The sequence below is a fragment of the Pristiophorus japonicus genome, chromosome 4 (assembly GCF_044704955.1).
Source record: "Pristiophorus japonicus isolate sPriJap1 chromosome 4, sPriJap1.hap1, whole genome shotgun sequence".
NCBI classification, from domain to species: domain Eukaryota; kingdom Metazoa; phylum Chordata; class Chondrichthyes; family Pristiophoridae; genus Pristiophorus; species Pristiophorus japonicus.
Genome location: NC_091980.1, coordinates 169,252,681 through 169,280,651, shown reverse-complemented (window position 1 = coordinate 169,280,651; position 27,971 = coordinate 169,252,681). Strand labels below are relative to the sequence as shown.

Here is a 27,971-nt window from a genome sequence, read left to right as displayed (position 1 = left end):
ATATACCTCACACCCTCACTGTAACACTGATATACCCCACACACTCACTGTAACACTGATATACCCACACACTCACTGTAACACTGATATACCTCACACCCCTCACTGTAACACTGATATACCCCACACTGTAACACTGATATACCCCACACCCTCACTGTAACACTGATATACCCCACACTGTAACACTGATATACCCCACACCCTCACTGTAACACTGATATACCCCACACCCTCACTGTAACACAGATATACCCCTCACTGTAACACTGATATACCCCACATCCTCACTGTAACACTGATATACCCCACACCCTCACTGTAACACAGATATACCCCTCACTGTAACACTGATATAGCCCACCTCCCTCACTGTAACACAGATATACCCCTCACTGTAACACTGTTATACCCCACACCATCACTGTAACACAGATATACCCCTCACTGTAACACTGATATACCCCACACCCCTCACTGTAACACTGATATACCTCACAGCCATCACTGTAACACTGATATACCCCTCACTGTAACACAGATATACCCCACACCCTCACTGTAACACAGATATACCCCTCACTGTAACACTGATATAGCCCACCTCCCTCACTGTAACACAGATATACTCCTCACTGTAACACTGATATACCCCACACCCTCACTGTAACACAGATATACCCCTCACTGTAACACTGATATACCCCACACCCCTCACTGTAACACTGATATATCTCACAGCCAACACTGTAACACTGATATACCCCACATCCCTCACTGTAACACTGATATACCCCACACCCCTCACTGTAACACTGATATACCTCACATCCCTCAATGTAACACTGATATACTCCACATCCCTCACTGTAACACTGATATATCCAACACCCTCACTGTAACACTGATATACCCCACACCCCTTACTGTAACACTGATATACCCCACACCCCTCTCTGTAACAGTGACATACCCCACACACCTCATTGTAACACTGATATACCCCACACCCCTCACTGTAACACCGATATACCCCACACCCCTCACTGTAACACTGATATACCCCACGCCCCTCACTGTAACATTGATATACCCCACACCCCTCACTGTAACTCTTGATATACCCCACATGCCTCACTTAACACTGATATACCCCACACCCCTCACTGTAACTTTGATACATCCCTCACTGTAACACTGATATACCCGACACCCTTACTGTAACACTGATACCCCACATCCCTCACTGTAACACTGATATACCCCACACCCTCACTGTAACACAGATATACCCCACACCCCTCACTGTAACACTGATATACCCCACACCTCTCACTGTAACACTGATATACCCCACACTCTCACTGTAACACTGATATATCCCACACCCCTCACTATAACACTGATATACCCCACACCCCTCAGTGTAACACTGATACCCCACACTCCTCACTGTAACACAGATATACCCCACACCCTTCACTGTAACACTTATATACCCCACACCCTCACTGTAACACAGATATACCCCACACCACTCACGGTAACACTGATATACCCTACACCCCTTACTGTAACACCCTGATATACCATACACTCCTCACTGTAACACTGATATATCCCACACACCTCACTGTAACACTGTTATATCCCACACATCTCACTTAAAAATGATATACCCCACACCCCTCACTGTAGCACTGATATACCCCACACCCCTCACTGTAACACTGATATACTTCACACCCCTCACTGTAACACTCTGATACACCCCACACCCCTCACTGTAACACTGATATACCCTGCACCCTTACTGTAACACTGATACCCCACACCCCTCACTGTAACATAGATATACCCCACACCCCTCACTGTAACACTGATATACCCCACACCCTCACTGTAACACAGATATACCCCACACCTTCACTGTAACACTGATATACCTCACATCCCTCAATGTAACACTGATATACTCCACATCCCTCACTGTAACACTGATATACCCCACACCCTCACTGCAACACTGATATACCCCACACCCCTCACTGTAACACTGATATACCCCACACTCTCACTGTAACACTGATATATCCAACACCCTCACTGTAACACTGATATACCCCACACCCCTTACTGTAACACTGATATACCCCACACCCCTCTCTGTAACAGTGACATACCCCACACACCTCATTGTAACACTGATATACCCCACACCCCTCACTGTAACACTGATATACCCCACACCCCTCACTGTAACACTGATATACCCCACGTCCCTCACTGTAACACTTGATATACCCCACATGCCTCACTTAACACTGATATACCCCACACCCCTCACTGTAACTTTGATACATCCCTCACTGTAACACTGATATACCCGACACCCTTACTGTAACACTGATACCCCACATCCCTCACTGTAACACTGATATACCCCACACCCTCACTGTAACACAGATATACCCCACCCCCCTCACTGTAACACTGATATACCCCACACCTCTCACTGTAACACTGATATACCCCACACTCTCACTGTAACACTGATATAGCCCACACCCCTCACTATAACACTGATATACCCCACACCCTTCAGTGTAACACTGATACCCCACACCCCTCACTGTAACACAGATATACCCCACACCCTCACTGTAACACTTATATACCCCACACCCTCACTGTAACACAGATATACCCCACACCACTCACGGTAACACTGATATACCCCACACCCCTTACTGTAATACTCTGATATACCCCACACTCCTCATTGTAACACTGATATATCCCACACACCTCACTGTAACACTGATATATCCCACACATCTCACTTAACAATGATATACCCCACACCCCTCACTGTAGCACTGATATACCCCACACCGCTCACTGTAACACTGATATACTTCACACCCCTCACTGTAACACTCTGATATACCCCACACCCCTCAATGTAACACTGATATACCCTGCACCCTTACTGTAACACTGATACCCCACACCCCTCACTATAACATAGATATACCCCACACCCCTCACTGTAACACTGATATACCCCACACCCTCACTGTAACACAGATATACCCCACACCCTCACTGTAACACTTATATACCCCACACCCCTTACTGTAACACTCTGATATACCCCACACTCCTCACTGTAACACTGATATATTCCACACACCTCACTGTAACACTGATATATCCCACACATCTCACTTAACAATGATATACCCCACACCCCTCACTGTAACTCTTGATATACCCCACATGCCTCACTTAACACTGATATACCCCACACCTCTCACTGTAACTTTGATACATCCCTCACTGTAACTCTTATATACCCCACACCCCTCACTGTAACACTGATATACCCCACACCCCTCACTGTAACACAGATATACCCCACACCCTCACTGTAACACTTATATACCCCACACCCTCACTGTAACACAGATATACCCCACACCGCTCACAGTAGCACTGATATACCCCACACCCCTCACTGTAACACTGATATACCCCACACTCTCACTGTAACACTGACATATCTCACACCTCTCACTTACCAATGATATACCACACACGCCTCACTGTAACACTGATATACCCCACGCCCCTCATTGTAACACTGATATACCCCACACCCCTCACTGTAACCCTGATATACCCCACATGCCTCACTTAACACTGATATACCCCACACCCCTCACTGTAACACTGATATATCTCACACACCTCACTTAACAATATACCCCACACCCTCACTGTAACACTGATATACCCCACACTGTAACACTGATATACCCCACACCCTCACTGTAACACTGATATACCCCTCACTGTAACACTGATATACCCCTCACTGTAACACTGATATACCCCACACCCTCACTGTAACACTGATATACCCCACACTGTAACACTGATATACCCCTCACCCTCACTGTAACACTGATATACCCCACACTGTAACACTGATATACCCCTCACCCTCACTGTAACACTGATATACCTCACACCCTCACTGTAACACTGATATACCCCACACCCTCACTGTAACACTGATATACCCCACACCCCTCACTGTAACACAGATATACCCCACACCCCTCACTGTAACACAGATATACCCCACACCCTCACTGTAACACTGATATACCCCACACTGTAACACTGATATACCCCACACCCTCACTGTAACACTGATATACCCCTCACTGTAACACTGATATACCCCTCACTGTAACACTGATATACCCCACACCCCTCACTGTAACACAGATATACCCCACACCCTCACTGTAACACTGATATACCCCTCACTGTAACACTGATATACCCCTCACTGTAACACTGATATACCTCACACACTCACTGTAACACTGATATACCCCTCACTGTAACACTGATATACCCCACACCCTCACTGTAACACTGATATACCCCACACCCTCACTGTAACACTGATATACCCCTCACACTCACTGTAACACTGATATACCCCACACCCTCACTGTAACACTGATATACCCCTCACCCTCACTGTAACACTGATATACCTCACACCCTCACTGTAACACTGATATACCCCACACCCTCACTGTAACACTGATATACCCCACACCCCTCACTGTAACACAGATATACCCCACACCCTCACTGTAACACTGATATACCCCACACCCCTCACTGTAACACAGATATACCCCACACCCTCACTGTAACACTGATATACCCCACACTGTAACACTGATATACCCCACACCCTCACTGTAACACTGATATACCCCTCACTGTAACACTGATATACCCCTCACTGTAACACTGATATACCCCACACCCCTCACTGTAACACAGATATACCCCACACCCTCACTGTAACACTGATATACCCCTCACTGTAACACTGATATACCCCACACCCTCACTGTAACACTGATATACCCCACACTGTAACACTGATATACCCCTCACCCTCACTGTAACACTGATATACCCCACACTGTAACACAGATATACCCCACACTCTCACTGTAACACTGATATACCCCTCACTGTAACACTGATATACCCCTCACTGTAACACTGATATACCCCACACCCTCACTGTAACACTGATATACCCCACACTGTAACACTGATATACCCCTCACCCTCACTGTAACACTGATATACCCCACACTGTAACACTGATATACCCCTCACCCTCACTGTAACACTGATATACCTCACACCCTCACTGTAACACTGATATAACCCACACCCTCACTGTAACACTGATATACCCCACACCCCTCACTGTAACACAGATATACCCCACACCCTCACTGTAACACTGATATACCCCACACTGTAACACTGATATACCCCACACCCTCACTGTAACACTGATATACCCCTCACTGTAACACTGATATACCCCACACCCTCACTGTAACACTGATATACCCCACACTGTAACACTGATATACCCCTCACCCTCACTGTAACACTGATATACCCCACACTGTAACACTGATATACCCCTCACCCTCACTGTAACACTGATATACCTCACACCCTCACTGTAACACTGATATACCCCACACCCTCACTGTAACACTGATATACCCCACACCCCTCACTGTAACACAGATATACCCCACACCCCTCACTGTAACACAGATATACCCCACACCCTCACTGTAACACTGATATACCCCACACTGTAACACTGATATACCCCACACCCTCACTGTAACACTGATATACCCCTCACTGTAACACTGATATACCCCTCACTGTAACACTGATATACCCCACACCCCTCACTGTAACACAGATATACCCCACACCCTCACTGTAACACTGATATACCCCTCACTGTAACACTGATATACCCCTCACTGTAACACTGATATACCTCACACACTCACTGTAACACTGATATACCCCTCACTGTAACACTGATATACCCCACACCCTCACTGTAACACTGATATACCCCACACCCTCACTGTAACACTGATATACCCCTCACACTCACTGTAACACTGATATACCCCACACTGTAACACTGATATACCTCACACCCTCACTGTAACACTGATATACCCCACACCCCTCAATCTAACACTGATATACCCCACACACTCACTGTAACACTGATATAACCCACACCCCTCAATGTAACACTGATATACCCCACACACTCACTGTAACACTGATATACCCCACACCCCTCAATGTAACACTGATATACCCCACACCCCTCAATGTAACACTGATATACCCCACACACTCACTGTAACACTGATATACCCCACACTGTAACACTGATATACCCCACACCCTCACTGTAACACTGATATACCCCACACCCTCACTGTAACACTGATATACCTCACACCCCTCACTGTAACACTGATATACCCCACACTGTAACACTGATATACCCCACACCCCTCACTGTAACACTGATATACCCCACACTGTAACACTGATATACCCCACACCCTCACTGTAACACAGATATACCCCTCACCCTCACTGTAACACTGATATACCTCACACCCTCACTGTAACAGATATACCCCACACCCCTCAATGTAACACTGATATACCCCACACACTCACTGTAACACTGATATACCCCACACTGCAACACTGATATACCCCACAGCCTCACTGTAACACTGATATACCCCACACCCTCACTGTAACACTGATATACCCCACACTCTCACTGTAACACTGATATATCTCACACCCCTCACTGTAACACTGATATACCCCACACTGTAACACTGATATACCCCACACCCCTCACTGTAACACTGATATACCCCACACTCTCACTGTAACACTGATATACCCCACACTCTCACTGTAACACTGATATATCTCACACCCCTCACTGTAACACTGATATACCCCACACACTCACTGTAACACTGATATACCCCACACTGTAACACTGATATACCCCACACTGTAACACTGATATACCTCACACCCTCACTGTAACACTGATATACCCCTCACTGTAACACTGATATACCCCACACTGTAACACTGATATACCCCACACTGTAACACTGATATACCTCACACCCTCACTGTAACACTGATATACCCCTCACTGTAACACTGATATACCCCACACACTCACTGTAACACTGATATACCCCACACACTCACTGTAACACTGATATACCCCACACTGTAACACTGATATACCCCACACCCTCACTGTAACACTGATATACCCCACACACTCACTGTAACACTGATATACCCCACACCCTCACTGTAACACTGATATACCCCTCACCCTCACTGTAACACTGATATACCCCTCACCCTCACTGTAACACTGATATACCCCTCACCCTCACTGTAACACTGATATACCGCACACCCTCACTGTAACACTGATATACCCCACACCCTCACTGTAACACTGATATACCCCACACACTCACTGTAACACTGATATACGCCACACCCTCACTGTAACACTGATATACCCCACACACTCACTGTAACACTGATATACCCCACACCCTCACTGTAACACTGATATACCCCACACCCTCACTGTAACACTGATATACCCCACACACTCACTGTAACACTGATATACCCCACACTGTAACACTGATATACCTCACACCCTCACTGTAACACTGATATACCCCACACTGTAACACTGATATACCTCACACCCTCACTGTAACACTGATATACCCCACACACTCACTGTAACACTGATATACCCACACACTCACTGTAACACTGATATACCTCACACCCCTCACTGTAACACTGATATACCCCACACTGTAACACTGATATACCCCACACCCTCACTGTAACACTGATATACCCCACACTGTAACACTGATATACCCCACACCCTCACTGTAACACTGATATACCCCACACCCTCACTGTAACACAGATATACCCCTCACTGTAACACTGATATACCCCACATCCTCACTGTAACACTGATATACCCCACACCCTCACTGTAACACAGATATACCCCTCACTGTAACACTGATATAGCCCACCTCCCTCACTGTAACACAGATATACCCCTCACTGTAACACTGTTATACCCCACACCATCACTGTAACACAGATATACCCCTCACTGTAACACTGATATACCCCACACCCCTCACTGTAACACTGATATACCTCACAGCCATCACTGTAACACTGATATACCCCTCACTGTAACACAGATATACCCCACACCCTCACTGTAACACAGATATACCCCTCACTGTAACACTGATATAGCCCACCTCCCTCACTGTAACACAGATATACTCCTCACTGTAACACTGATATACCCCACACCCTCACTGTAACACAGATATACCCCTCACTGTAACACTGATATACCCCACACCCCTCACTGTAACACTGATATATCTCACAGCCAACACTGTAACACTGATATACCCCACATCCCTCACTGTAACACTGATATACCCCACACCCCTCACTGTAACACTGATATACCTCACATCCCTCAATGTAACACTGATATACTCCACATCCCTCACTGTAACACTGATATATCCAACACCCTCACTGTAACACTGATATACCCCACACCCCTTACTGTAACACTGATATACCCCACACCCCTCTCTGTAACAGTGACATACCCCACACACCTCATTGTAACACTGATATACCCCACACCCCTCACTGTAACACCGATATACCCCACACCCCTCACTGTAACACTGATATACCCCACGCCCCTCACTGTAACATTGATATACCCCACACCCCTCACTGTAACTCTTGATATACCCCACATGCCTCACTTAACACTGATATACCCCACACCCCTCACTGTAACTTTGATACATCCCTCACTGTAACACTGATATACCCGACACCCTTACTGTAACACTGATACCCCACATCCCTCACTGTAACACTGATATACCCCACACCCTCACTGTAACACAGATATACCCCACACCCCTCACTGTAACACTGATATACCCCACACCTCTCACTGTAACACTGATATACCCCACACTCTCACTGTAACACTGATATATCCCACACCCCTCACTATAACACTGATATACCCCACACCCCTCAGTGTAACACTGATACCCCACACTCCTCACTGTAACACAGATATACCCCACACCCTTCACTGTAACACTTATATACCCCACACCCTCACTGTAACACAGATATACCCCACACCACTCACGGTAACACTGATATACCCTACACCCCTTACTGTAACACCCTGATATACCATACACTCCTCACTGTAACACTGATATATCCCACACACCTCACTGTAACACTGTTATATCCCACACATCTCACTTAAAAATGATATACCCCACACCCCTCACTGTAGCACTGATATACCCCACACCCCTCACTGTAACACTGATATACTTCACACCCCTCACTGTAACACTCTGATACACCCCACACCCCTCACTGTAACACTGATATACCCTGCACCCTTACTGTAACACTGATACCCCACACCCCTCACTGTAACATAGATATACCCCACACCCCTCACTGTAACACTGATATACCCCACACCCTCACTGTAACACAGATATACCCCACACCTTCACTGTAACACTGATATACCTCACATCCCTCAATGTAACACTGATATACTCCACATCCCTCACTGTAACACTGATATACCCCACACCCTCACTGCAACACTGATATACCCCACACCCCTCACTGTAACACTGATATACCCCACACTCTCACTGTAACACTGATATATCCAACACCCTCACTGTAACACTGATATACCCCACACCCCTTACTGTAACACTGATATACCCCACACCCCTCTCTGTAACAGTGACATACCCCACACACCTCATTGTAACACTGATATACCCCACACCCCTCACTGTAACACTGATATACCCCACACCCCTCACTGTAACACTGATATACCCCACGTCCCTCACTGTAACACTTGATATACCCCACATGCCTCACTTAACACTGATATACCCCACACCCCTCACTGTAACTTTGATACATCCCTCACTGTAACACTGATATACCCGACACCCTTACTGTAACACTGATACCCCACATCCCTCACTGTAACACTGATATACCCCACACCCTCACTGTAACACAGATATACCCCACCCCCCTCACTGTAACACTGATATACCCCACACCTCTCACTGTAACACTGATATACCCCACACTCTCACTGTAACACTGATATAGCCCACACCCCTCACTATAACACTGATATACCCCACACCCTTCAGTGTAACACTGATACCCCACACCCCTCACTGTAACACAGATATACCCCACACCCTCACTGTAACACTTATATACCCCACACCCTCACTGTAACACAGATATACCCCACACCACTCACGGTAACACTGATATACCCCACACCCCTTACTGTAATACTCTGATATACCCCACACTCCTCATTGTAACACTGATATATCCCACACACCTCACTGTAACACTGATATATCCCACACATCTCACTTAACAATGATATACCCCACACCCCTCACTGTAGCACTGATATACCCCACACCGCTCACTGTAACACTGATATACTTCACACCCCTCACTGTAACACTCTGATATACCCCACACCCCTCAATGTAACACTGATATACCCTGCACCCTTACTGTAACACTGATACCCCACACCCCTCACTATAACATAGATATACCCCACACCCCTCACTGTAACACTGATATACCCCACACCCTCACTGTAACACAGATATACCCCACACCCTCACTGTAACACTTATATACCCCACACCCCTTACTGTAACACTCTGATATACCCCACACTCCTCACTGTAACACTGATATATTCCACACACCTCACTGTAACACTGATATATCCCACACATCTCACTTAACAATGATATACCCCACACCCCTCACTGTAACTCTTGATATACCCCACATGCCTCACTTAACACTGATATACCCCACACCTCTCACTGTAACTTTGATACATCCCTCACTGTAACTCTTATATACCCCACACCCCTCACTGTAACACTGATATACCCCACACCCCTCACTGTAACACAGATATACCCCACACCCTCACTGTAACACTTATATACCCCACACCCTCACTGTAACACAGATATACCCCACACCGCTCACAGTAGCACTGATATACCCCACACCCCTCACTGTAACACTGATATACCCCACACTCTCACTGTAACACTGACATATCTCACACCTCTCACTTACCAATGATATACCACACACGCCTCACTGTAACACTGATATACCCCACGCCCCTCATTGTAACACTGATATACCCCACACCCCTCACTGTAACCCTGATATACCCCACATGCCTCACTTAACACTGATATACCCCACACCCCTCACTGTAACACTGATATATCTCACACACCTCACTTAACAATATACCCCACACCCCTCACTGTAACACTGATATACCCCACACCCTCACTGCAACACTGATATATCTCACACCCCTCACTTACCAATGATATACCACACACGCCTCACTGCAACACTGATATACCCCACGCCCCTCACTGTAACACTGATATACCCCACACCCCTCACTGTAACACAGATACCTCACACCCCTCACTGTAAAACAGATATACCCCACACCCTCACTGTAACACTTATATACCCCACACCTCACTGTAACACAGATATACCCCACACCACTCACGGTAACACTGATATACCCTACACCCCTTACTGTAACACTCTGATATACCCCACACTCCTCACTGTAACACTGATATATCCCACACACCTCACTGTAACACTGATATATCCCACACATCTCACTTAACAATGATATACCCCACACCCCTCACTGTAGCACTGATATACCCCACACCCCTCACTGTAACACTGATATACTTCACACCCCTCACTGTAACACTCTGATATACCCCACACCCCTCACTGTAACACTGATATACCCTGCACCCTTACTGTAACACTGATACCCCACACCCCTCACTGTAACATAGATATACCCCACACCCCTCACTGTAACACTGATATACCCCACACCCTCACTGTAACACAGATATACCCCACACCTTCACTGTAACACTGATATACCTCACATCCCTCAATGTAACACTGATATACTCCACATCCCTCACTGTAACACTGATATACCCCACACCCTCACTGCAACACTGATATACCCCACACCCCTCACTGTAACACTGATATACCCCACACTCTCACTGTAACACTGATATATCCAACACCCTCACTGTAACACTGATATACCCCACACCCCTTACTGTAACACTGATATACCCCACACCCCTCTCTGTAACAGTGACATACCCCACACACCTCATTGTAACACTGATATACCCCACACCCCTTACTGTAACACTGATATATCCCACACCCCTCACTGTAACTCTTGATATACCCCACATGCCTCACTTAACACTGATATACCCCACACCCCTCACTGTAACTTTGATACATCCCTCACTGTAACACTGATATACCCGACACCCTTACTGTAACACTGATACCCCACATCCCTCACTGTAACACTGATATATCCCACACCCTCACTGTAACACAGATATACCCCACACCTCTCACTGTAACACTGATATACCCCACACTCTCACTGTAACACTGATATAGCCCACACCCCTCACTATAACACTGATATACCCCATACCCCTCAGTGTAACACTGATACCCCACACCCCTCACTGTAACACAGATATACCCCACACCCTCACTGTAACACTTATATACCCCACACCCTCACTGTAACACAGATATCCCCCACACCACTCACGGTAACACTGATATACCCCACACCCCTTACTGTAACACTCTGATATACCCCACACTCCTCACTGTAACACTGATATATTCCACACACCTCACTGTAACACTGATATATCCCACACATCTCACTTAACAATGATATACCCCACACCCCTCACTGTAGCACTGATATACCCCGCACCCCTCACTGTAACACTGATATACTTCACACCCCTCACTGTAACACTCTGATATACCCCACACCCCTCACTGTAACACTGATATACCCTGCACCCTTACTGTAACACTGATACCCCACACCCCTCACTGTAACATAGATATACCCCACACCCCTCACTGTAACACTGATATACCCCACACCCTCACTGTAACACAGATATACCCCACACCTTCACTGTAACACTGATCTACCCCTCACTGTAACACTGATATACCCCACACCCTCAGTGTAACACTGATATACCCCTCACTGTATAACACTGATATACCCCACATCCCTCACTGTAACACTGATATACCCCACACCCCTCACTGTAACACTGATATACCCCACACCCTCACTGTAACACTGATATACCCCTCACTGTAACACTGATATACCCCACACCCTCACTGTAACACAGATATACCCCTCACTGTAACACTGATATACCCCACACCCTCACTGTAACACAGAGATACCCCTCACTGTAACACTGATATACCCCACAACCTCACTGTAACACTGATATACCCCTCACTGTAACACTGATATACCCCACACCCCTCACTGTAACACTGATATACCTCACACCCCTCAATGTAACACTGATATACTCCACATCCCTCACTGTAACACTGATATACCCCACACCCTCACTGCAACACTAATATACCCCACACCCCTCACTGTAACACTGGTATACCCCACACTCTCACTGTAACACTGATATATCCAACACCCTCACTGTAACACTGATATACCCCACACCCCTTACTGTAACAGTGATATACCCCACACCCCTCTCTGTAACACTGACATACGCCACACCCCTCACTGTAACTCTTGATATACCCCACATGCCTCACTTAACACTGATATACCCCACACCTCTCACTGTAACTTTGATACATCCCTCACTGTAACTCTTATATACCCCACACCCCTCACTGTAACACTGATATACCCCACACCCCTCACTGTAACACAGATATACCCCACACCCTCACTGTAACACTTATATACCCCACACCCTCACTGTAACACAGATATACCCCACACCGCTCACGGTAGCACTGATATACCCCACACCCCTCACTGTAACACTGATATACCCCACACTCTCACTGTAACACTGACATATCTCACACCCCTCACTTACCAATGATATACCACACACGCCTCACTGTAACACTGATATACCCCACGCTCCTCATTGTAACACTGATATACCCCACACCCCTCACTGTAACCCTGATATGCCCCACATGCCTCACTTAACACTGATATACCCCACACCCCTCACTGTAACACTGATATATCTCACACACCTCACTGTAACACTGATATACCCCACGCCCCTCACTGTAACACTGATATACCCCACACCCCTCACTGTAACCCTGATATACCCCACATGCCTCACTTAACACTGATATACATAAGAACATAAGAATTAGGAACAGGAGTAGGCCATCTAGCCCCTCGAGCCTGCTCCGCCATTCATCAAGATCATGGCTGATCTGGCCGTGGACTCAGCTCCACTTACCCGCCCGCTCCCCATAACCCTTAATTCCCTTATTGGTTAAAAATCTATATATCTGTGATTTGAATACATTCAATGATCAAGCCTCAACTGCTTCCTTGGGCAGAGAATTCCACAGATTCACAACCCTCTGGGAGAAGAAATTCCTTTTCAACTCGGTTTTAAATTGGCTCCACCGTATTTTGAGGCTGTGCCCCCTAGTTCTAGTCTCCCCGACCAGTGGAAACAACCTCTCTGCCTTTATCTTGTCTATCACTTTCATTATTTTAAATGTTTCTTTAAGATCACCCCTCATCCTTCTGAACTCCAATGAGTAAAGACCCAGTCTACTCAATCTATCATCATAAGGTAACCCCCTCATCTCCGGAATCAGCCTAGTGAATCGTCTCTATACCCACTCCAAAGCTAGTATATCCTTCCTTAAGTAAGGTGACCAAAATTGCACGCAGTACTCCAGGTGCGGCCTCACCAATACCCTATACAGTTGCAGCAGGACCTCCCTGCTTTTGTACTCCATCCCTCTCGCAATGAAGGCCAACATTCCATTCGCCTTCCTGATTACCTGCTGCACCTGCAAACTAACTTTTTGGGATTTCATGCACAAGGACCCCCAGGTCCCTCTGCACCGCAGCATGTTGTAATTTCTCTCCATTCAAATAATATTCCCTTTTACTGTTTTTTTTTTCCAAGGTGGATGACCTCACACTTTCCGACATTGTATTCCATCTGCCAAACCTTAGCCCATTCGCTTAACCTATCTAAATCTCTTTGCAGCCTCTCTGTGTCCTCTACACAACCAGCTTTCCGACTAATCTTTGTATCACCTGCAAATTTTGTTACACTACACTTTGTCCCCTCTTCCAGGTCATCTATGTATATTGTAAACAGTTGTGGTCCCAGCACCGATCCCTGTGGCACACCACTAACCACCGATTTCCAACCCGAAAAGGACCCATTTATCCCGACTCTCTGCTTTCTGTTAGGCAGCCAATTCTCGATCCACGCTAATACATTTCCTCAGACTCCAGGTGTCTTTATCTTCTGCAGTAACCTTTTGTGTGGCACCTTTTCGAATGCCTTTTGGAAATCTAAATACACCACATCCATCGGTACACCTCTATCCACCATGCTCGTTATATCCTCAAAGAATTCCAGTAAATTAGTTAAACATTATTTCCCCTTCATGAATCCATGTTGCGTCTGCTTGATTGCACCATCCCTATCTAGATGTCCCGCTATTTCTTCCTTAATGATAGCTTCAAGCAGTTTCCCCACTACAGATGTTAAACTAACCGGCCTATAGTTACCTGCCTTTTGTCTGCCCCCTTTTTTAAACAGAGGCGTTACATTAGCTGCTTTCCAATCCGATGGTACCTCCCCAGAGTCCAGAGAATTTTGGTAGATTATAACGAATGCATCTGCTATAACTTCCGCTATCTCTTTTAATACCATTTCATCAGGACCAGGGGACTTGTCCACCTTGAGATCCATTAGCCAGTCCAGCACTACCTCCCTAGTGATAGTGACCGTCTCAAGGTCCTCCCTTCCCACATTCCCGTGACCAGCAATTTTTGGCATGGTCTCCACTGTGAAGACCGAAGCAAAATAATTGTTTAAGGTCTCAGCCATTTCCACATTTCCCATTATTAAATCCCCTTCTCATCTTCTAAGGGACCAACATTTACTTTAGTCACTCTTTTCCGTTTTATATATCGGTAAAAGCTTTTACTATCTGTTTTTATGTTTTGCGCATGTTTACTTTTGTAATCTATCTTTCCTTTCTTTATTGCTTTCTTAGTCATTCTTTGCTGTCGTTTAAAATTTTCCCAATCTTCTAGTTTCCCACTAACCTTGGCCACCTTATACGCATTGGTTTTTAATTTGATACTCTCCTTTATTTCCTTGGTTATCCACGGCTGGTTATCCCTTCTCTTACCGCCCTTCTTTTTCACTGGAATATATTTTTGTTGAGCACTATGAAAGAGCTCCTTAAAAGTCCTCCACTGTTCCTCAATTGTGCCACCGTTTAGTCTGTGTTCCCAGTCTACTTTAGCCAACTCTGCCCTCATCCCACTGTAGTCCCCTTTGTTTAAGCATAGTACGCTCGTTTGAGACACTACTTCCTCACCCTCAATCTGTATTACAAATTCAACCATACTGTGATCACTCATTCCGAGAGGATCTTTTACTAGGAGATCGTTTATTATTCCTGTCTCATTACACAGGACCAGATCGAAGATAGCTTGATCCCTTGTAGGTTCTATAACATACTGTTCTAAGAAACAATCCCGTATGCATTCTATGAATTCCTCCTCAAGGCTACCCCGTGCGATTTGATTTGACCAATCGATATGGAGGTTAAAATCCCCCATGATTACTGCCGTTCCTTTTTCACATGCCTCCATTATTCCCTTGATTATTGTCCGCCCCACCGTGAAGTTATTATTTGGAAGCCTGTAAACTACGCCCACCAGTGACTTTTTCCCCTGACTATCTCTAATCTCCACCCACAATGATTCAACATTTTGTTCATTAGAGCCAATATCGTCTCTCACAACTGCCCTGATATCATCCTTTATTAACAGAGCTACCCCACCTCCTTTCCATTCTTGTCTATCCTTCCGAATTGTCAGATACCCCTGTATGTTTAATTCCCAGTCTTGGCCACCCTGCAACCACGTTTCTGTAATGGCCACCAAATCATACCCATTTGTAATGATTTGTGCCGTCAACTCATTTACTTTATTTCGAATGCTGCGCGTGTTTAGGTAGAGTGTTTTAATACTAGTTTTTAAATCATGATTTTTAGTTTTGACCCCTCCTGCAACCCCTTTATATTCATCCATATTGTCCCTTCCTATCACCTTGTGGTTTACACTTACCCCAGTGCTACTCTGCTCTGTTGCCTCCTGCCTTTTGCATTCTTTCTTGGGGTCTTGTTCATCTGAGCTGTCACCCACTCTAACTAGCTCAGAGCTCTCTCCTGGGTTCCGAATACTCCTCGCATTGAGGCACCGAGCTTTCAGGCTTGCCTTTTTATTACACTTTGACCCTTTAGAATTTTGCTGTACAGTGGCCCTTTTTGTTTTTTGCCTTGGGTTTCTCTGTCCTCCACTTTTACTCATCTCCTTTCTGTCTTTTGCTTTTGTCTCCATTTTGTTTCCCTCTGTCTCCCTGCATTAGTTCCCATCCCCCTGCCATATTAGTTTAACTCCTCCCCAACAACACTAGCAAACACTCCCACTAGGACATTGGTTCTGGTCCTGCCCAGGTGCAGACCGTCCAGTTTGCACACCCCTCACTGTAACTCTGATACATCCCTCACTGTAACACTGATATACCCCACACCCTTCACTGTAACACTGATATTCCCCACACCCCTCACTGTAACACTGATATACTCCACACCCCTCACTGTAACATCGATACACCACATACTCCTCATTTAGCCCTGACTAAATAAACTGAATAGTTCCCTACACAGACTGAGCAGTGTGTTATAGATACGGGCAGGGGCGGATTAACCATGGGGCGGATTAACCGTGGGGTGGATTAATCACGGGGCAGATTAACCCTGGGGCGATTAACCACGGGGCCGATTAACCACGGGGCGGATTAACCTCGAGGCGGATTAACCACAGGGCGATTAACCACGGGACGGATTAACCACGGGGCGATTAACCACGGGGCGGTTAACCACGGGGCCGATTAACCACGGGGCGATTAACCATGGGGCGGATTAACCACGGGGCGGATTAACCACGGGGAGGATTGGGCTGCAGTCCCAGGCCCACTAAAGAACATAGGCCCACCAAATAAATGTAGGAAAAAAATATAAGGCCTCCCAAATCGACAATAAGAGAGGAAAATAGATCCACTTGTTTATACCTATCTACAGAAGCATCTATATACACTAATGGACCTAGAATATGTACTAGCCTGTTTTATTTCACATGTTATTGAGAGAAATTTGCATATATGTATAGGAATCTACCAGAACCAGAATATCTACCTACCTGATACAGAATATATGCTTTCATTGTTGAATATACCGGCCTATGTTTTCATACTCAGAATCAGAATCATATACGTAATGTAATGAACATGAACAAAGATAACTAGAGATCCAGTGGACCAGTTTGCCCCAGGACCATCGTGCCCTTATTCCGGCCCTGGATACAGGAAGTGAATTGGTCTCACTGCGTGATCCTGTGGGTTTGACGGTGGAATGTGTTGATATACGCGTAGCTTTCCAGATTGTTGTCTCACAATAAGTGCTGTCCTCCTCCGCAGGATATTTAACATCAGCAACGGGAAACAGAAGAAGCTGTACAAAGGGTCTCAGGGTGAAGACGGGACCCTGATCAAGGTGAGCACTAACAGAAACGGCTAGGTACGCAGCTTCCACAGGCCATGGTGTGGTGGAAAGCGAGTGCACGGAACGTTCTGTGGGGCGGGGCCAGCCCGCTGGGGGAGGGAGGCTGCGCTTGTGTGGGTTCCAGGGAGTATCACTGCCCGAGGTCCAGCCTCACCCTCCCAGGCTGGGGGCTGAGGACCAGGCATGCTTGTGAAGGATCAGGCAGATTTGTGCACTTCCTGCACAGGAAGGGATGTAGGGAAGGGCCAGGCAGAGCTCACACACTCCCTGCTGTGGGTGGCGATGGCTATAAAACAGGGAGTCAGATTCATTTCGGAAAGGTGTGAGGCAGGGAATTACCGTATCAGGCTGCGCTGGTCCTGGGGTTTGGCTCCACAAGCGGCGACACATCGACTTCACACTCTTGTTCACAAGAGGAGTGAGTGGGCTGAGGTCCCGGTCGCCAGATAAATCCAGGAACTGAGTGGCAGAGGGATATGAGTATGTGAGGGGAGGGGTCTGCATGTGAGAGGAGAGGTCTGTGTGTTGGGGGAGGAGACTGGCTGTGAGGGGGGAGTGGCTGTGAGGGGGGACTGGGTGTGAGGGGGGAGTGGGTGTGAGGGGGAGTGGGTGTGAGGGTGGGAGTGAGTGTGAGGGGGGGGACTGGGTGTGAGGGGGAGACTGGGTGTGAGGGGGGGACTGGGTGTGAGGGAGGGATTGGGTGTGAGGGGGGGACTGGGTGTGAGGGGGGGACTGTGTGTGAGCGGGGGACTGGGTGTGAGGGGGGGACTGGGTGTGAGGGGGGGACTGGGTGTGAGGGGGGGTCTGGGTGTGAAGGGGGGACAAGGTGTGTGTGTGGGGGTCCAAGGGGAGACCAGAGTACGAATGGGGACTGGTGGATGGGTGGCTGGGCGGGTTCAGTTGCAGAGACCAGGCGATGAGCAGGAGAGGAACTGGGCTCCGAGCAAGCACTTCCTGACTGGGAGGGGCGGAAAGTCAGAGAGAGGGATTCGATCTGGGCAACTCACATTGCCTCCTCGAGGCGGGTGTTATAGCACTGCTGACAGGTGACATGTTGCCTCTCTACCATCTGGGCTGGGTTTACTGGGGAGAGTCAAACAAAGGGAAAAGGAGCCCAGCTTTAAATAACCCAAACCCAACAAAGCCAGGAATAAGAGAAGGCCCTTCGGACCATCGAGCTGATTCTTTCTACAGTTCATGAACATTCCACTCCATCATGAACAAGGGCCAACACATGGTCCCTTGAGGATAAGGGTCTTCCTCTTTTCAAAGGTGAATCGAACAAGACTCTTGAGTATCACGGGTAGAAATTCTGTCACAAATAACATGCTCCACTTCCTCGCTGGGGTGTTAGTGGGGTGGACGGGTCGGGAGCAGGACACAGCGCTACGCACTGGGCTGCGGAGCGCTGCCGCGGAGGAGGGGCTCTCACCTTATTAAAGGGGAGGGCCCAAGCTGCAAACTCAGCAGGTGAGAAGCGGGCCTCCCTGGACCACTGGGGAGCGGGGGAGCCATGCCAACAGCCCGACACTGAAGGAGAGTGCCGGGCCGACCGATCGCAGCACGGTGGGACCCCGCGATCGTGGCTCCAATATGGTGCCGAGGAGAATCGGCAAAAATGTTTGTAACATGACCGCCACCTCCCCTTTAACTGTCGGCCGGCGCATGGCCTGCAGCCCCACATCCCCTAACGTTGTTGGGGCATCGCCTGGCGCAGCTTCAGGGGCGAAAACGGGGCACTGCGCACGGTGATGGTGTTGTCATCGCCCGCACAGCAGAGCGTGGCACTATGGGTTATCGCCACCATTAACCTCCTGCCGAATATAGTAGGAGTCGTTCGCAGCGCAGCGCCTGGGCGATAAGTCGTTAGCGCCCCGGGGGGGGAAAACGCGAGACACAAACCACCCCGAATTTCCAGGCCTCAGAGTCTACCTTTACTTCCTGTGTTAAACACACCCGACAGTCATTGGATACCTGGCTGCACCATTTCTATATTGCATTCACGTTCCACACAGAATTTGATCACCTTCACCCGCAGCTATCCTTCAGACCCTTAACCAGTTATTACCATGCTCCTATTTGAAGGAATTAATGAACACGGCATTAATTACTTTGCTGGCAGGCTGTTCCATCCATGGGGAATATTTCCTGTCCTCCATGTGTGGTTTGAGGCTTGTTGATTTGCCCGTGTCCTCTTGTGCTGTGCTTACAGTCCACCTTCGGTCACCTGCTCAATCTCATACATGTTATCCATCATTTCCCCTCGGTCCAGTCTTTCATTAAAACCAAGTTCAGCAACACAGCAGAACCGCAGGTTGTAACTGACATCCAATCCTCGAGAATTATTGAGTCTGAAATTCCCCACCCTGTACTATCCCACACTGTGTATACTGACCCACACTGTATACTGACCCACACTGTGTATACTGACCCACATTGTGTATACTGACTCACAGTGTGTATACTGACCCACACTGTGTACTGACCCACACTGTGTGTACTGACCCACTGTGTATACTGACCCACAGTATGTACTGACCCACACTGTGTATACTGTCCCACATTGTGTATACTGACCCACAGTGTGTATACTGACTCACTCTGTGTATACTGATGCACACTGTGTATACTGGCCCACACTGTGTACTGACCCACACTGTGTATACTGAGCCACACTGTTATACTGACCCACACTGTGTATACCGACCCTCACTGTGTATACCGACCCTCACTGTGTGTACCGACCCACACTGTGTATACTGACTCACACTGTGTACTGACCCACACTGTGTATACTGACCCTCACTGTATACTAACCCACACTGTGTATAATGACCCACACTGTGTAATGACCCTAACTGTGCATACTGACCCACACTGTGCATACTGACCCACACTGTGTATACTGACCCACACAGTGTATAATGACCCACACTGAGTACTGACCAACACTGTGTATAATGGCCCACAGTGTGTACTGACCCACACTGTGTACTGACCCACACTGTGTATACTGACCCACACTGAGTATACTGACTCACACTGTGTATACTGACCCACCCTGTAATGACCCACACTGTGTATACTGACCCACACTGTGTACTGACCCACACTGTGTGTACTGACCCACTGTGTATACTGACCCACAGTATGTACTGACCCACACTGTGTATACTGATCCACATTGTGTATACTGACCCACAGCGTGTACTGACCCGCACTGTGTATACTGACCCACACTGTGTATACTGGCCCACACTGTGTACTGACCCACACTGTGTATACTGACCCACAGTATGTACTGACACACACTGTGTATACTGACCCACACTGTGTATACTGACCCACAGTATGTACTGACCCACAGTATGTATACTGACCCACACTGTGTATACTGACCCTCAATGTGTACTGACCCACAGTTTGTATACTGACCCACTGTATATACTGACCCACACTGTGCATACTGACCCACACAGTGTATAATGACCCACACTGAGTACTGACCAACACTGTGTATAATGGCCCACAGTGTGTACTGACCCACACTGTGTACTGACCCACACTGTGTATACTGACCCACACTGAGTATACTGACTCACACTGTGTATACTGACCCACCCTGTAATGACCCACACTGTGTATACTGACCCACACTGTGTACTGACCCACACTGTAAACTGACCCACACTGTGTGTACTGACCCACTGTGTATACTGACCCACAGTATGTACTGACCCACACTGTGTATACTGATCCACATTGTGTATACTGACCCACAGCGTGTACTGACCCGCACTGTGTATACTGACCCACACTGTGTATACTGGCCCACACTGTGTACTGACCCACACTGTGTATACTGACCCACAGTATGTACTGACACACACTGTGTATACTGACCCACACTGTGTATACTGACCCACAGTATGTACTGACCCACAGTATGTATACTGACCCACACTGTGTATACTGACCCTCAATGTGTACTGACCCACAGTTTGTATACTGACCCACTGTATATACTGACCCACACTGTGTATACTGACCCACAGTGTATACTGACCCACCCTGTACTGACCCACACTGTATACTGACCCGCAGACACTGTGTGTACTGACCCACACTGTGTATACTGACCCAGACTGTGTATACTGACGCATACAGTGTATACTGACCCACACTGTGTATGCTGATGCACACTGTGTATACTGACCCACACTGTGTATACTGACCCTCAATGTGTATACTGACTCACACTGTGTATACTGACCCACCCTGTACTGACCCACACTGTGTATACTGACCCACATTGTGTACTGACCTACACTGTATACTGACCCACACTGTGTATACTGACCCACAGTTTGTACTGACCCACACTGTGCATACTGACCCACACTGTGTATACTGACCCACAGTATGTACTGACCCATATTGTGTATACCAACCCACACTGTGTATACTGACCCACAGTATATACTGACCCACATTGTGTATACTGACCCACACTATATACTGACCCACACTGTGTATACTGACGCATACAGTGTATACTGACCCACACTTTGTACTGACCCACACTGTGTATACCGACCCACACTGTGTATATTGACCCACACTGTGTACTGACCCACACTGTGTATACCGACCCATACTTTGTATTGACCCACACTGTGTATACTGACGCACAATGTGTATTCTGACCCACATTGTGCATACTGACCCTCACTGTGTGTACTGACCCTCACTGTGCATACTGACCCACACTGTGTATACTGACCCACACAGTAAATAATGACCCACACTGAGTATACTGACTCACACTGTGTATACTGACCCACCCTGTACTGACCCACACTGTGTATACTGACCCACACTGTGTACTGACCCACACTGTAAACTGACCCACACTGTGTGTACTGACCCACTGTGTATACTGACCCACACTATGTATACTGACCCACAGTATGTACTGACCCACACTGTGTATACTGACCCACATTGTGTATACTGACCCACAGCGTGTACTGACCCGCACTGTGTATACTGACCCACACTGTGTATACTGGCCCACACTGTGTACTGACCCACTGTATGTACTGACACACACTGTGTATACTGACCCACAGTATGTACTGACCCACACTGTGTATACTGACCCACACTGTGTATACTGGCCCACACTGTGTACTGACCCACACTGTGTATACTGACCCACTGTATGTACTGACACACACTGTGTATACTGACCCACAGTATGTACTGACCCACACTGTGTATACTGACCCACACTATGTATACCGACCCACACTGTGTATAATGGCCCACAGTGTGCACTGACCCACAGTGTGTACTGACCCACACTGTGTATACTGACCCACACAGTGTATACTGACCCACACTGAGTACTGACCAACACTGTGTACTGACCCACACTGTGTACTGACACACACTGTGTATACTGACCCACACTGAGTATACTGACTCACACTGTGTATACTGACCCACACTGTGTATACTGACCCACACTCTGTGTACTGACCCACTGTGTGTACTGACCCACTGTGTATACTGACCCACAGTATGTACTGACCCACACTGTGTATACTGACCCACATTGTGTATACTGACCTACATTGTGTATACTGACCCACAGTGTGTACTGACTCGCACTGTGTATACTGACCCGCACTGTGTATACCGACCCACACTGTGTATACTGGCCCACACTGTGTACTGACCCACACTGTGTATACTGACCCACACTATGTACTGACCCACACTGTGTATACTGACCCACACTGTGTATACTGACCCACAGTATGTACTGACCCACACTGTGTATACTGACCCACACTATGTACTGACCCACACTGTGCATACTGACCCACAGTATGTACTGACCCACACTGTGTATACTGACCCACACTGTGTATACTGACCCACAGTGCGTACTGACCCACACTGTGTATACTGGCCAACATTGTGTACTGACCCACACTGTGTATACTGACCCACAGTATGTACTGACCTACACTGTGTATACTGACCCACACTGTGTATACTGACTCACACTGTGTATACTGACGCACACTGTGTATACTGGCCCACACTGTGTACTGACCCACACTGTGTATACTGACCCACAGTATGTACTGACCCACACTGTGTATATTGACCTACACTGTGTATACTGACCCACACTGTGTATACTGACCCACAGTATGTACTGACCCACAATGTGTATACTGATCCACACTGTGTACTGACCCACACTGTATATACTGACCCACAGTATGTACTGACCCACACTGTGTATACTGACCCACACTGTGTATACTGACCCACAGTGTGTACTGACCATCACTGTGTATACTGACCCACACCGTGTATACTGACCCACACAGTGCGTACTTTCCCACACTGTGCATACTGACCCACACTGTGTATACTGATCCACAATGTGTACTGACCCACAGTTTGTATACTGATCCACTGCATATACTGACCCACACTGTGTATACTGATCCACAGTGTGTACTGACAGTCACTGTGTATACTGACCCACACTGTGTATACTGACCCTCACTGTGTACTGACCCACTGCGTATACTGACCCATGCTGTGTGTACTGACCCACGCTGTGTGTACTGACCCACACTGTATACTGACGCACACTATGTATACTGACCCACACTGCGCATACTGACCCACACTGTGTATACCGACCCACACTGTGTATACTGACCCAAAGTGTGTACTGACCCACACTGTGTATACTGACGCACAATGTGTACTGACCCACTGTTTGTATACTGACCCACTGTGTATACTGACCCACGCTGTATATACTGACTCACACTGTGTATACTGACCCACACTGTGTATACTGACCCACCCTGTACTGACCCACACTGTGTTTACTGACCCACCCTGTACTGACCCACTCTGTGTATATTGACCCGCACTGTATATACTGACTCACACTGTATACTGACCCACACTGTGTGTTCTGACCCACACTGTATACTGACTCGCACACACTGTGTACACTGACCCACACTGTGTATACTTTCCCTCAATGTGTATACTGACCCACACTGTGTGTACTGACCCACACTGTGTACTGACCCACACTGTATACTGACCTACACTGAGTATACTGACTCACACTGTGTATACTTTCCCTCAATGTGTATACTGACCAACACTGTGTATAATGGCCCACAGTGTGTACTGACCCACATTGTGTGTACTGACCCACACTGTGTGTACTGACCCACACTGTGTATACTGACCCACACTGAGTATACTGACTCACACTGTGTATACTGACCCACACTGTGTACTGACCCACACTGTGTATACTGACCCACACTGTGTACTGACCCACACTGTAAACTGACCCACACTGTGTATACTGACCCACACTGTGTACTGACCCACACTGTGTACTGACCCACACTGTAAACTGACCCACACTGTGTATACTGACCCACACTGTGTATACTGACCCACAGTATGTACTGACCCACACTGTGTATACTGACCCACATTGTGTATACTGACCCACAGTGTGTACTGACCCGCACTGTGTATACTGGCCCACACTGTGTTCTGACCCACACTGTGTATACTGACCTACACTGTGTACTGACCCACACTGTGTACTGACCCACACTGTAAACTGACCCACACTGTGTATACTGACCCACACTGTGTATACTGACCCACAGGATGTACTGACCCACACTGTGTATACTGACCCACATTGTGTATACTGACCCACAGTGTGTACTGACCCGCACTGTGTATACTGGCCCACACTGTGTATACTGACCCACAGTATGTACTGACCCACACTGTGCATACTGACCCACAGTATGTACTGACCCTAACTGTGCATACTGACCCACACTGTGTATACTGACCCACACTGTGTACTGACCCACACTGTGTATACCGACCCTTACTGTGTGTACTGACCAACACTGTGTATACTGAGCCACACTGTGTAATGACCCTAACTGTGTACTGACCCACACATTATACTAACCCACACTGTGTATACTGACCAACACTGTGTATAATGGCCCACAGTGTGCACTGACCCACAGTGTGTATACTGACCCACATTGTGTATACTGACCCACAGTGTGTACTGACCCGCACTGTGTATACTGGCCCACACTGTGTATACTGACCCACAGTATGTACTGACCCACACTGTGTATACTGACCCACACTGTGTATACTGACCCACAGTATGTACTGACCCACACTGTGCATACTGACCCACAGTATGTACTGACCCTAACTGTGCATACTGACCCACACTGTGTATACTGACCCACACTGTGTACTGACCCACACTGTGTATACCGACCCTTACTGTGTGTACTGACCCACACTGTGTATACTGAGCCACACTGTGTAATGACCCTAACTGTGCATACTCACCCACACTGTGTATACTGACCCACACTGTGTGTACTGACCAACACTGTGTATAATGGCCCACAGTGTGCACTGACCCGCACTGTGTATACTAACCCACACTGTGTATACTGGCCCACACTGTGTATACTGTCCCACACTGTGTATACTGACCCACAGTATGTACTAACCCACACTGTGTATACTGACCCACACTGTGTATACTGACCCACAGTATGTACTGACCCACACTGTGTATACTGACCCACACTATATATTGACCCACACTGTGTAGACTGACGCATACAGTATATACTGACCCACACTGTGTACTGACCCACACTGTGTATACCGACCCACACTTTGTACTGACCCACACTGTGTATACTGACACACTGTGTACTGACCCACACTGTGTATACCGACCCACACTTTGTATTGACCCACACTGTGTATACTGACGCACAATGTGTATTCTGACCCACACTGTGTATGCTGACCCTCACTGTGTATACTGACCCAAACTGTGTGTACTGACC

The 27,971-nt window shown here is 47.3% G+C and overlaps 1 protein-coding gene across 1 annotated transcript in view; it reads left to right on the top strand.

Annotated features, from left to right (window-relative positions):
- The window catches only part of mapkbp1 (mitogen-activated protein kinase binding protein 1), a 284,611-nt gene that overhangs the window by 155,359 nt on the left and 101,281 nt on the right, over positions 1-27,971 (top strand). Inside the window, exon 12 of the mRNA XM_070878826.1 lies at positions 18,909-18,984. Within this exon, the coding sequence (XP_070734927.1) occupies positions 18,909-18,984 (76 nt within the window). The remainder of the gene's footprint in view (positions 1-18,908; positions 18,985-27,971) is intronic.